This window comes from Marmota monax, unplaced genomic scaffold (genome assembly GCF_021218885.2).
Source record: "Marmota monax isolate L192 unplaced genomic scaffold, Marmota_monax_Labrador192_F-V1.1 WCK01_AAM20220418_F8-fsc00010, whole genome shotgun sequence".
Taxonomy (NCBI): domain Eukaryota; kingdom Metazoa; phylum Chordata; class Mammalia; order Rodentia; family Sciuridae; genus Marmota; species Marmota monax.
In genome coordinates, this window is record NW_026692321.1 from 9302095 (window position 1) to 9316923 (window position 14829).

At 34.8% G+C, this 14829-nt stretch overlaps 1 protein-coding gene across 3 annotated transcripts in view; it reads right to left on the bottom strand.

Annotated features, from left to right (window-relative positions):
- The window catches only part of Nbas (NBAS subunit of NRZ tethering complex), a 330311-nt gene that overhangs the window by 208606 nt on the left and 106876 nt on the right, over positions 1–14829 (bottom strand). For 2 of the 3 annotated variants that reach the window (XM_046441292.2, XM_046441291.2), the window contains exon 22: positions 1047–1130. In XM_046441292.2, coding sequence (XP_046297248.1) covers positions 1047–1130 — 84 coding nt within the window. The remainder of the gene's footprint in view (positions 1–1046; positions 1131–14829) is intronic. The other variant, XM_058578372.1, reaches the window with a different exon arrangement.

Sequence of the window (14829 nt, forward strand, 5' to 3'; positions counted from 1 at the left end):
GTTCTCTTTAAGCCTTTGTTCCCATTTTATACAACTATTTATCTAATAAATATAATCTTATCTCCCAGGGAATATTATAATTTTTGAAGTTTCCTTCTGTCAACATGGTGCATTTCTTTCAGTTCTACTTTCTGTGTTTTCCTCACCAGTTAATTTTTTGTACCTGCCCGACTCTATCCTTAGATGTCCAGGAAGCTCTGAGTGTGGCAAGAACTGCTTATTTGCTATATCCTTATAGTGCCCTAACCTTTGGGGACAATGCCTTAGTATTTAGAGCCCTATTCCAGAGGCTACTCCACTTCTCTAGAAAGGAATTCTCCAAACTTCTTGGGGATTATTCCTGCATCTGAGAGGAGGGAGTAGGAAGGAAACTTAGAGTTCCAGCATTCAGGAGATATATAAATTCCTGGACTTTGAAACCCATATCTTCATTCCCACCTATATTGTACCTAGTATCCAGGAATCTGGAGGCTTTCCAGCTAACTAGAGGTCCTCTGGTCTCATGTACGGAAAATATGGAAGGAGAGACAATGAAGAACTATTTGCCCAATTTTGGGGAGTGGAGAATAAAGGAATTCAAATGTTTCTCATACGGACTTTCACTCCCATATTATATCTCCCATCCCCTTCTGCAATACTTATATCTCCACATCCTGAGGTTTTTCCCCCACGAGATCAATCTTATAAAAATGAAAATTGAAACTAAATGAAAAACAAAGTTACATGTATGTATATGTGTGTGTATATATATACATACACTTTAACTGAGAAAAAATGTTTCCCTAAAAAATTAAAAGAACAGCTAAAATGAAGAGTTGTAATAAAAGCATTTCACAATCCCTTTGTAACATTTTATATCTTCTCATTGAAAAGTTTCAACATAACCAAATCAACAGTTTGTTGTTTTGTTTTTCCCTTTAACTTTACTCAAATGCTCCAGATCAGGGAGCACCATCAAGAAGTGATCATACATCACTTTTTCACAGGGCCATCTATTCACCCATCCCACAAAGAAATGCAGATGCCTGGTGTGGGCTCATACTAACCTGCACTCCAATTCTTCGCACCAGTCTTTAGTTCGGTGTTTATGTTCATGCCAAGGAACAATCATTAAGGAGTCACCACTGAAACTTTTAAAAATAAATAAGTAAATAAGAAAGCACATATACACACAGTATTTAAAATACACACCATCTAGCTTCATAAGGAATATGACTAGCTTCTCAAGAAATACAAAACCGAAAGAGTGTCTCTGTAAACTTAACCATCAAGATTTCCATTTATAGTATTTTTTTTTTTTTTTTTTTTTTTTTAGAGTTAAAGAATTCTAGTTTATTTTCTAGTTTTCGGCGGACACAATATCTTTTTATGTGGTGCTGAGGATCGAACCCGGGCCGCACGCATGCCAGGCGAGCGCGCTACCGCTTAAGCCACATCCCCAGCCCCCCATTTATAGTATTTTAAGTGGCATATGATACACATTGTATGCAATATATATGTGGGAAATACCATACTACTGCTTCCTCTTTGATTTTTAAGTTTCAAAAAGAAAAGGAAAAATTATGAACAAAAAAATGGCAAATAATTAAAAGAATGGTATAGATACATGTCCATTCATACATTCTAAAATTCTTGAAGAGCTTGTACTGCATACTCTTCACATCAACATAAAAGGTTCCCTACCCCAAAAGCCTGCAATATAGATCAGTGCTATCCCAACTGAACTCCCAGTGATCATAGAAACGGTCTGTCATCCAACACAGTATATCTATTAAGCACTTGAAATACAGCTCCAGATACTAAAAAGCAGAATTAAGTAATTCTATTTAATTTTAACTCATTTAAACTTAAGTAGCCACACACGGTTACTGGCTATGATACCGAGTAGCACTGACAGGCAGCAGCAAGAGTGGAGAAATTATTCTGTAGGTTGAAAAACATCCCTAGAAGATGACATGAAAGAAAATCTAAGAGACAAAGAAATTCTGACCGTTTGGGATGACAATTTTAATTTAAAAGGAAATGGGAAATAAACAGTAGGGTAGTGGAGCAATTTGATACAAATTGGAAAAAAAAAAATTATCCTTCAACAAGTCTTTAGCACAAGAGTTTCCAAAGAAAGGTGTTTTCACCATTATTGCTAAGGTCCCTTTTACTTTTAACACCCACAAATCAGTAAAAACTACTGAATTCTTCTGAGGAAAGACAGAACTTTTAAAAACAAACTTCAACTACCTTACCTTCACAGCTCAATGAAACGTTTTCTCTTGTTTGAGTAACAATAGTGGCATTTTCCTAAAATTTATCATAGCCTCAGAAAAAGAATTGCACTTTCTCCTATTATTAGGTGATGGCATAAGCTTTGCACAAGAAACACTCCATAAACATCTGAAAATTATGTTCATGAAGAAATTGATCTTCAAGTGAAAAGTAATAGGAAATAACTGGATGAAGTGGATGAGTCTGGGAAGGTGCAGTGAGCACTTGTTAATAGCATCACTCTTGCTTTATTACTGGAGCAAATTATCCAAAGTCCAGCTCCTCAGTAGACGTGTAAGATAAGAAGTTTATTATATGGTGTAATAAAAACACAGCTTTTCAGCAAGGCCATGCTTTCTAGCAAATATGTACCAGACATACTCTAAGTGCTTGAGTTCATATTTCTGAATCAGATGATTTAGATGAATAACCTAATGATAGAATTTCAGCCACTACATAAAAAATTTTTACTTTCATGTCATCAATAATTAGTACTTTATCACAAACCACTAAAATGAAAAATAAAAAGGGTCACGTTTGAACATAATGATGACGACAATGCTCACTCTTCCAACATAATGTTAGAGCAATGAATTGAGAGTGAGGGGCGAAATGAACCTAGCAAGCTATTATGCCTTTTCTAAGTAAAGCAGACACGGTTCCTTAAGCTAACAAAATGTTTTCTAAAGGAATTTCACGAAACTATCACACACTGACATTTGTATTTTCTATATAAAGAACATATGAGATACAACATCTATTATTACTAAAATGATTAGTAATAGTAGGGGACCCTCAGGAAAATAATATTTATTTGAAATTTGGAATCTAGAAAAAACTCACTATCTTCACTGAACAAAAATGGATAAAGTAACTATATTTACAAAAATACACTAAAATCAAGTTCTGCTCAGAGACCAACTGTGAAAGGTAGACCTGGTGAGTACTTTGCTGCACTTTCAAGGACCGGCACCAACTATCCTATGTCTAATGTGCTAATAGAACTGCTACTATTATTTTGTCTGCAGTGAAAATCCACAACAGTACTTATCCTTATCTTCATCCAGTCCTGCCAACCTAATGTGGATGACATTAGCTTCCTCATACTACAGTGAAACATTGTCCATCCTCGTGAAGCTAACGAATGACAGTCTGTTTCAAACACACCAGATAGCTAGAATCCAAAGCTTACACTTTTCAGTAGCATATTATCCTGCCTCTAAAAAGGATGTAAGGGCTATAATCTAGCTCTCAAGTACATTTGTACCACTCCCTATTTTATACATAGTAGGAACCACTCAAATTTAAGCACAGCAGCCTTTTTGCCCAGTTTTATACAACCATGTGTATATCTCTTTACATGTGTAATTAAGATACATTTAATCTAAGATATGTAATCCACACTTTTATGAAACTAACTTCTACCCCATTCCTCTTAATCTTAGATCTGATCATCAATGTTATCATAAAAATGAAAACATTCTGCTATCTTCTAACAAATGGTTCCATGAAACCGATTATTTTAAGAGTCTAAAGTGCTTGCTTAAAAAGTATCAAAACTTCTTTATGTTCCTTCAAATCACAGCATTTAAGAAATAATCAAGAGCCAGGCATGATGTGGCATGTCTGTATAACCCAGTGATCCAGGAGGCTGAGGCAGGAAAATTGCAAATTCAATACCAGCTGGGAAACTTAGCAAGATCCTGTCTCAAAGATTAAAAAGGGATGGCGGGGGCTGGGGTTGTGGCTCAGCAGTAGAGCACTCGCCTAGCACAAGTGAGGCCCTGAGTTTGATCCTCAGTACCACATAAAAAATAAGAGTGACAAAAAAAGGGGGGATGGGGAGTAGAACCCCTGAGGGGTTCAATCCCCAGTACCCCCCACTACGGAGACAGAAAAAAAATCCTTAAAGAGCAAATTTTTGTTTTTGTTGTCAATTGCTATATTCTTAGTATCTAAAATAGTGCCTGCTCTTCAACAGACTCTAAAAACAATACATGTTGATTGACTTAAATAATTGACAACAAAGTTTTTAAACTGATCATGAGCATCAATCAAGACTGGAATATGACAATGAAAGGGAACAGTTTGTTCTTAAGAACCAGATATGCCAAGGAGGTGTGCTTCTATAGCAGGGAATCTACAGATTTAGGAGTGAGCATAAGGATGCTTTCCTAAGACATTATCAAACTGATGGAAGGGCAAGCTCTATAGGTTGAGTATCCCTTATCCAAAACACTTGAGACTGAAGTATTTGATCACTAAGTTCTGCAGATTTTGAAATATTTTTACACAAGAGATTATCAGGTAAGCACCTCCAAAATTTTACATTTTGAAGTACATCCAGTTTCAGATATTAGATTACAAAATTAGAGACATAAAGCCCATACTGATGGATACCTCATTGTACTTCAGTTTAAAAAAAAAAAAACTTTATACATTTCAGGCTCTCCGTGGTAAAGTGCTTGCATAGCAATCCTCAGCAGCACATAAAAATAAAGTCTTATGTCCATCTACAACTAAAAAAACTAATATACATTTCTCTGAAACTCAACATTCTTCATATTTCAAAATAATTGGTTCTATCATTGCATATGCAAAAATACCCAAATTTTAGTTATACTTTCATACAGTAGAATGATAGAATGCTTAATTCAGAGTAAACCTTTTCACTAATTCTGTTCAGACCTAAAATATAAATCACATAATTACTAGACAATTCCAATCCAAATAAACCTAGAAATCATACTGCAACTCTCACAGAACTACAGAAAGTTTGGTTATTTGCAAACATACAGTATGAATCCAAAGTTCCCAAAACACCCAAAACTTCATATACATATACTTCATTTCATCTCTATCTTCTATTTTCTACTTAGTGCCAAAATTTAAGTATATCATGCCCACCCACCCCCCGCAAAAGAAGAATTACATAGTAAACTGAAATTATGTCTTTATAATAGCTACTTTTGCTTAATTTTAGAATTCTTCATATTAGAAATGCTGCTCATTGTTCTATTCTGAAAATAACTGTTGGTTTCATTTGAAGGTAACATTTATCTGTGACAAATGTAACAAGTTCTGTTACATTCAACAATACCCTCCCCAATGATTTCTTACACTAAATATGTTATTTGAAGGAAAATTTATCAAAAAATAAACTTCCCAGAAGCTCTTTTATCCATGTTCTATGCTTTGGAAACAAAAGACTAAGTAGACAATTGCCACCTTTTATACATTAGTTTTAAGATCGAGTTATATTTCTATTATTTAACAAAGAATAAAATGTTCCGGTAAATTCAGCACACAAAAAATAATAATTTGGGCCTATGTGTGTAAATGCACTACAGTTGCCGTTGCTGGACAAGTTGAACGTATCTGAAACTCAATGGAAAGACCAAAGAGGTACTGATCTACCCTAGTGCCAAGATGGAAGAAAGCTGCCCAATGACATCCTTCATGGTGTTCTTCTACATCAATGAGGTTCAGTTTCATTAGTTAATAACTTACAAAACAGAGCAGAAATAGCAATTATTAAGAGAAGGAGGGGAGCAATGCTCTATAATTTAGATAATCTGCTTCCCATTACCAACTTAATCTCTGGGACACAGCTGCCTCATCTATGTAGTAAATACTATAAAAGTATCTACCCCAATAAAAACAAGACAAAAGCAAATATTTCCTGGGATTCTAATTCATAATAATTAGGAGTATGCTCTTAGTAGTCTAATCCTGATGTCAGAACTGTGGTTCTACCCTTCAGGGCTTGATGAAATTATTTAACCAGCCTGTGCCTCAATTTCGTACTAAAATAGCAGTAGTAACAGGATAGGAAGGGTTACATTAGTACATATAAAAACCTTAAAATAGCACTTAGCATACACTAAATATTCAATGTGAACAAAGTAGTATCTTTTCATAAGTAGCAAATAAGATACACATGACTGTTAACATCAAGATGTACTTTATGATAAATAACACCACATGAATAATTTCAAAAGATGATGCTTTTCACAAATATCTAAAAATTACAATAAACTCTGATCCAATCCAGAGTAAAATGACACCAATATATTATCAGTAATTAGAAAATATAAGTTGATTTATGAGGTACAAATGGCAATTTCCAAAACATATTGTCTCCCTCCTAAATGCTCAAAAACAAGTTTAAAAACAAGTTTTTAACTATGATCAAAGTATGGGGGCAGGAGATATAGCTCAGTTGGCAGAGTACCTTAGCATACACAAGGCCCTGGGTTCAATCCCCAGCCACCCACACACACAAAGTTTAAAAACGCATTAAAGTTTAAGGAAAAGGCACAAACTCCAGTGGAGTAGTGCCACAGAATCTCCCAGAAACGTCAGTAAAATAACTGACAGATTTTTTCTATGAAAGATTTTAACATCAATAAAACAAGGGACAACATATGAGAAATCACTAAAATGACAACTGGCCCCATCCACCATACTCCCACCTTCATCTTAGAGCGATGACCCTAATTTTGAACAAGAGACACAGAAAGTCCTCAAGATATAAAAGGATGCCCATGCTTATTATAAGCAAAACTATTGGGGGGGGGAGATGTATTCAAACCCCATTCAGCAGCCTTTCACTTAACAATAAGCTACCAAAAAATATAAATAAGCTACAATGACCAAAGAAAAGTCTCCCAAACAATGTACTCATGCTTATATTTAGCATCTAGCGTAAGACATGTAAGACATTCATAAGTGTGTGTTTTATTTTTGTAATGACACTCACTTGTAATATTTAACCAATGGAAAACAGGGGCTTAACTTGAAACTGTTGAATTACAACTTTAATTTATGGTATTTAATATTTTATTCAATGAGGGAGAATACACATTATATGTGATTATATTCCTTTCAAAGACCTGAGATCTAAGAGTCAACTAAGGATTGATGAAGACCGTTGTCATACAGGGAGGCAATTTTCCAGTAGGGAGGGATGTACGAGATCAGTAAATTTCATTTCCTATTCTGTTACTCAGACCGACACAGACCCAATGGAGAGAATAACAGTGAGGCCCCTTTTTTAAGATTATTGAAGAAAAAAAGAAAAACTTCCAGGACCAAAAACAAAAAATCATGACATCTAAAATTTATCAACTACAGAACTACTGAAATGTGCCAAAATGTTCATGAACTGTATCAGTGTACATTAACCATGACCCTATGTGGGTTTGTATTGCTAATGGAATTTGAACAAAAGGATTAGAGAATATTTTTATATCCTTTTCATTCATATAACCAAAAAATGGAATTACAGCTATGCAGACCACAAGTTATAGGAAGACTATGTGTTTACTGTCACCTATTAAAGTATCTGCATATTCTTGCCTCTAAGACCTATGCTGAATGAGCATTTTACACACTATCTATGAAGCTATCCAACTTTGTCCAGCCTAATACTTATTTATATAGCACTTATGACAATGAACACAAATATGAATCATTAATTATAGTTATAAACTCAGAAGCCTTGAGAGACAATATTATCTTTCCTGTTTTACAGTAAATGTAGCATAGGCACAGAAACACCAAACTACTTGTCCAAAGTCACACAGCTAATAAGATGCAGATAGAATTTGAGCCTAGGAAATCTATCCCAGAGTCTATATCCTGAACCATCCTGACATCCTACCTATCTGTATTCCACCTTTTCTTTTAATTCCATCTTTCATTCAAGCCATCCACAAAATTCCAGCTTCCTACAGATGATTCTACAACCATTCAGATTACCCTCTTTTTCTACATCCTTACTCCTTTCATCTGGACAACTTATGTGGCATTTTACTCTTGTGTAGTTTTATAATTCAAAGGTGGTATTCTCCGTTTTCCTGGAGTTCTTAACTATTATTTCATCAATTTCCTAGCCTGTATTTTTGTCTCCCCACTGGAAGTAAATATGCTTTCTGGTTAATACCTGTTTGCAACCATCACAAATCCTGGTAGTATTATAGACATAATAATATGTGAATGACAATTTTAACTTATATATAAGTTAATTTATACATTTAGTGATTAGTTATTATATGGTTTATACAAATAAGTGTGTAGTTTTATTAACCATGAAATGTTAGTCTGTATAAATGTTTAATTTGTGGTTGAGACTTAATACCTCAACCACAAATACTCCATAAGATACATACTAGAATTATAAATTTGTAGATATGTAACCCACATAAGTTCAAAAATTACCATTATTGAATGATTACAAGAATGATCAGTTGGAATAGATCTACTGATATACTCTTAATTCTACAATAGGTGGTCTCAAAAGAACTAGAAAGATAAAATTAAAATCAAGCTGTACAAATTTACCAGTCCATATAAATGTCAGTTTACACCACTGGATTACATATAACACTTTCAATATTTATCTCACTTCTATTTTATTTGTATAATAAGTGTACTTTATACTCAACATATAACACATAGGAGATCCTTAAAGTGATTCAACCAACTTAGTTTCCTTAATAATCATTGCACTTTCTAACTTTTAAAGAATCCTCCAATGACAAAAAATATATAGATACTTCAGAAAACAATGGCAACAGAAAATAACATGGATACAAAATACTCAAAAATAGAAGCACATAATGACAACATTGTAACACTATTTAAATGGATATAAAGGTAATATGACTCATGATATACATTATCATAATATTCATTTTCACTGTGCTAGTCAAACGTACTGTTCATTAGAAGAAAAAATCCGAAACTTCTAATGTTCTGGACATGCTTACCAGACTCCTTTCATGTTATTAACCTTGTATGTATTTCTTGGATGCTGTCATCACACTGTATTATAATTATTTATGTGTCTTGCTCCTTTACTAAACTAAGATCCTTCAAAGCTTTGTTTGTATCCTTGATGCAATACCCACCATTCATTTAAACCTCACTATAAATATTTAACAAAAGAATGAAGAGACTGAAGACTAGATGGAAGAATATAAATAAGCAAAAAAAATGCCCCTAAGCCATAGGATTATTGATAGTTCATGATCAATATGCTTTCCTTGCAGCTAAAGAGTTAATCTATTTAAGGTTTTTTCAAACTTTTCTAATTTAAAATTTAAAATTTCTAGAATTGACTCCCTTATCTTACACTCGGGCCATCAGCAACAACCCAGTACTCTGAAAGGTCTGTGTATGAGCATACATGAGCACTAAGACATGGAATGTCCTAAGCTGTTAATAAGCAGGAGTAGACAGTTTGTTTTCTGAGATGTTGCTGTACAAGTTCGTTTACAGCCTCACTAATGAGTTATCAGAGTCTTTGTCAAACTGTACTGTAGACTGCCACCTTGAAAAAATTAAGGTCCAGGAAATGAGCAGGGTGAGGTTTTGGTGTCATTCCCACAAACGTGGCTGGAAAGACAGTGGTCTAGGTACTTTCAGTACAAGTACTCCCAACACATTCTATTGCTGATGAAGTTCACAGAGACTGGAGACAGATGGGAGCAAAAAGAAAAATATTAAGTAAATAGAACTCATCGCATTATGTAAATTTAAATTACACAACATTTATTTGCTCATCACACCTTTACTGAACTGCTAAACTTTTAACAGAATTGCAACTCTTATACTTAAGGAACACAAATAGGAAAATATACTACTATGTAAGTTAGTATAGGAGACAAAGTGGTATTAGTGTTCAAAGAAAAATACTTTTAGAGGCAGAATGAAATACAAAGTTACAAAAAGGAACTAAAGATATGTATGCTTATCTCTTTGAGAACCCATCCATTAAGGTCCCTGAGAGTTCACACATACTGTATACCCTCTAAGATGCATGTGGCTGACAACCTGTGAAGGTGGCAATTCAAAAACAGCACATCTCTACTCAATACACTGCAGTTTTGCCAGTTTGTTGTTAGTAGCAACAGAAAATTCTGTGTGTCAAAATAGACTGAATGTTACAATTGCCAGAAAACAAAATCAGTGAAACAGTACAGGAAGTGGTATGCAAATTGACCCTGGATTAAAAATAAGTGCCAGGTTATCCACAAGAAAAGATCTTCTTTCACCTGCATTTCTAGATCACTTTCTAGAATTTTCAGACTAAGGAAAAGCATTAACCTGTTCCAAATTCAGAGTGCACAGAGAAGTGAAACAGGCACACAGAGAAAAGTGGCTGGTGAAACTTCTGGTTTGATTACATCAGTCAACACATTACGGAAAAGGATAAAGTATGCTCCATAACAGGGATAGAGACTCGCCCTTTAGATAAACAAAGCTAAAGGAAACAGATAAACAAAAGAAATATCAGCTCAGAAAAGCTAAATTAAAACACTAAAACAGAACTTCTGTTTTAAGCCAAAATAGAGCATGAAGCAACAGAACACCAATAAACCTCTTGGAAAACACACACACAAAAATACATCAAACACCAACACACCAGGCAGTGCAGGGTAATGACAACTAAGGGAAGATGAGTTCTACAATACTCCAACTCCAGATCACCACCCAAAAAGAGGTGATAGACCACAGGACAAAAAGCAGGGAGCAGATCCAAACAGAGCCTGGCAATCCTTCCGAGTTGAGGAGACAGGGTTTCAAACTCAGCAAGCCAAAGCAGCTAATAATCCATAGATAAGAGGGCACAGAAGAGAGATTCTGCACTATGAAAGCAAACTCTGAAGATCCGCTGAAGTCTGTGAGCAACTCTTGTACTCAAAAGCTCTGGTCAGCCCACACCTGTGAATATGTAAAGAACCAAGCAAAAGGAACAGAAGGAACTGTAGCTTTCACACAAAGCCAGAAATAGCCTGTGTTCCCACCAGTCAGAATGGAAAAATAATAATTTACAGGGTATCAGTATTTAGAGGAGCATCACCTCAGCCTTGACTGAAGGCTATTCTGTTCCCACACAGCAAAGCTAAAAAGGAAGCCTCAAAAGGATCATGTCCAAGCAACTTAGCTGTACCCCAGAAGAAAGCCTCAATACACATGTATCATCCACCCCAGTCATGTTAAATTCACGATGTCTGCCAATGAATCAAAAATTGCCAGGAATGTACAAACTAAAAAGCTTCTTCTCAGCCAAAGAAACAATCAGTGAGGTTAAGTAGAGAGATCACAGCTTGGGAGAAAATTTTTACCACTTGCTCAGACAGAGCACTAATCTCTAGGGTATATAAAGAACTCAAAAAGCTAAGCACCAAAAAAATAGCCCAATCAATAAATGGGCCAAGGACCTGAACAGACATTTCCCAGAAGATGATATACAATCAATCAACAAATATATGAAAAAAATGTTCATCTTTGCTAGCAATTAGAGAAATGCAAATCAAAGCTACTCCAGTCAGAATTTTTGTTATGAAGACAAACAACAATAAGTGTTGGTGAGAATGTGGGGAGACAGGCACACTCATACATTGCTGGTAAGACTGCAAATTGGTACAGCCAATATGGAAAGTAGTATTGAGATTCCTTGGAAAACTGGGAATATAACCACCTTTTGACCCAGCTATCCCATTCAAAGTACCCAAAGGACTTAAAAACAGCATACTACAGGGACAGAGCCACATCAATATTATAGCAGCACAATTCACAACAGCTAAACTGTGGAACCAACCTAGATGCCCTTCAATTGATGAATGGATAAAGAAAATGTGGTATATATACACACAATGGAATATTACTCACCAATAAGAGAATAAAATCATAGCATTTGCAGGTAAGTGAATGGAGTTGGAGAATATAATGCTAAGTGAAGTTAGCCAATCCCAAAAAAACAAATGCCAAATGTTTTCTCTAGTAGAAGGAGACTGATTCATAATGCAATTCGGAGGGGGAGCATGGGAGTAATAGATACTCTAGAAAGAGCAAAGGGGTGGGAGGGGGATAGAAAAGACAGTTGAATGAGATGGACATCATTACCCTAAGTACATGTATGAAGACATGAACGGTATGAAAATATTTTGTATACAACCAGAGGTATGAAAAATTGTGCTCTATATGTGTAATATTAACTGTAATGCATTTTGCTCTCATATAGGGTATATATTTCTTTTGAAAAAAATTGCCAGGAATGCAAAGACAAAATGATGGCCCATTACCATAAGAAAATTTGTTTTTTTAAACAAATCAAGAAACACCATGAATGACATAAGCAGTAGCATAGAAAATAAATATATCCAAACCTACCAGGAATCAAAAACATTATCAGAAATGAAAAATACACTAAGATTAAATACCCACACACTAACAGCCATAAACAGCCATCAACAGCAGACACTGAAAGAAAGACTAATGTAGAAACTACCTAAAATAAAACACAGGGTAAGAATAACTGGGACAATTGAGCTGTGACATAAGATCAAGCAGCCAACACACGTACAATTGGGGTCTGGAGGAGGCGGAACGGTATGTATTATTGGAAACAGGAGAGAGGGAAGGGAAAAAAATAAATAGTATAAATAAATTTCCTAAATTTGGTGAATCTATAACCCCAGAAATTCAAGGAACTCCATAGCCAAAAATTAGAACATGCAGAAAGCAACACTAAGAGACAGCATAATAAAATGGCTCAAAGCCAATTTTAAGTAGAATCTTAAAAGTACACATATGAGACACGAGAGAAAATAAAAGTAACAACAGATCTCTCATCAAAAGCAATGTGAGCCAGGAGACAATGGGGTGACCCTTCTGATGCACTGAAAGAATAAAACTAGCAAAGAGAAAGTAATGGGGATTCAATGGAGCAAACTAAGCTATGTGCATTTATGAAATATGTCAAAATCAACTATTTATGACTACAATGCACTAATATTAAATAAAATTGGCAGCGTATAAATCTATACGTAACATATCTTTCAAAACATAGGCAAAATACAGACTTCTTCAGACATAAAAACAAAGATAATTCCTCACCAGCAGATCAGCACTGTAGCAAAGTTAAAGAAAACCTTTCATGCAGATAGAAACTAATACCAGAAAAACGTGGACTTCACAAGGCAATGGAGGGAAATGAAAAGCACTGGAAATGGTAAATGTAAATATAAAATACATTTTTAATTTAAAATTAATCATTAAAACAAAAATAAGAAAAAATTACAGTGGCATTCATCACACACATCAGACAATAAATACTTCAAAAGCCAGAAGGAAAGAAAAGTACTTTTAGAAATGTCTTACTTTATAAGTACTATTATTTGAAAGTGGTCTTTCAGAGTAGACTCTGCTTTCAGAGTTTAGGTATAAGTTTTCATAAACCACTTTAGTGTTTAATAGAGGAAACTAACATTGTTATGGAATAGCAGTTCTCTAGGATGAGGTGACTAAAAGGAGAGAACAGAGGGATGCTGATAATACCGTTTCATTGTCTTCACTGTGTGAAAATGTGTCAAGTTGTACATTTTCCTGTATCTGTAGTACAGTAAAAGTTAAATTTTAAAAAATACTTGACTATTTAAAATAAGGCTTATTATATAGTTTTATTAGTAATCTGGAATGTCAGATCTCTTGCCAGCAAAGGGGCACTGACCCAGATTTTAAAAAAAAAGTCACAGCCTCAAAGTCATCAGGAAGAGATGATTCGTCTATTAAGAGTTGCTAAGACAAAATATTTGCAATGGGGTAATTTACAAACAGATATTTTTAGAGTTCTGGATTCTGAGAAGTTTAAGCAGCAGGTGGGCTTGGTATTTCATGAAAGGGCCAGTCTCAAGATGCCCCTTACAGCTGTGTCCTCTAGAGAAACACTTCATCCTCATATTACGGAAGGGATGGAAAGGCAAGAAGGTACTGTCTTTAATCTTGAGTTTCTAGCAGGGCACAAATCCCATCCATGAGGGCAGAGCCCTCAACTGAATCACTTCCCAAAGGCCACATCTCATGCTGTTGTACTGGAGATTGCATTTCAATCTGCATTTGGGACATGGCACCATCATTCAAACCATAGTCATTCCCCATTTTTCAGTTCTTTTTGTTCAGTCTTTTTGCAAGCCTATGTAATACACCTAAAACTAAAAGGAATCTATGGAGTGATATTCCCATCAATATCTACAAAAGAAATGTTGCGGCTACTGCCATAACATTATCCTCTATTACACTACCATTGACATTTATTGAACATCACACTTCAATCATAAAAAAGATTTCACTGAAGTATGTGGCCAGCAAGTATCAGAACCAAATCGTATGCCCACATTTCTAACTACAAGCCAGTGCTCGTTCCAGGATACCATACTATCAATTCTCCTCAACAAATGTATGTCCACACATGTCAAGTAATTCCAATATTTATGTATGCCTTGGGTGTTTTCATAGTTTTATGTACATTATCCAAACTTTTGGGATCAAATGAAAGGGGAACAAGTTGAGTTAAAGCATTTCTTAAAATATTGCATATATTTTTCTACATAACAGTAATTTAATTTTTAATAGCATTTTTCTTATTACAATCTTTAAACAAGCTTGCCAATCAATATCAGAAATTGGAAAAAGTGTCTCCCAGGATTATTTATATGTTAATTAAACATAGTATGATAAAGATACTTGCTGTTAGACAAGTATTTACATATTAATGAAATC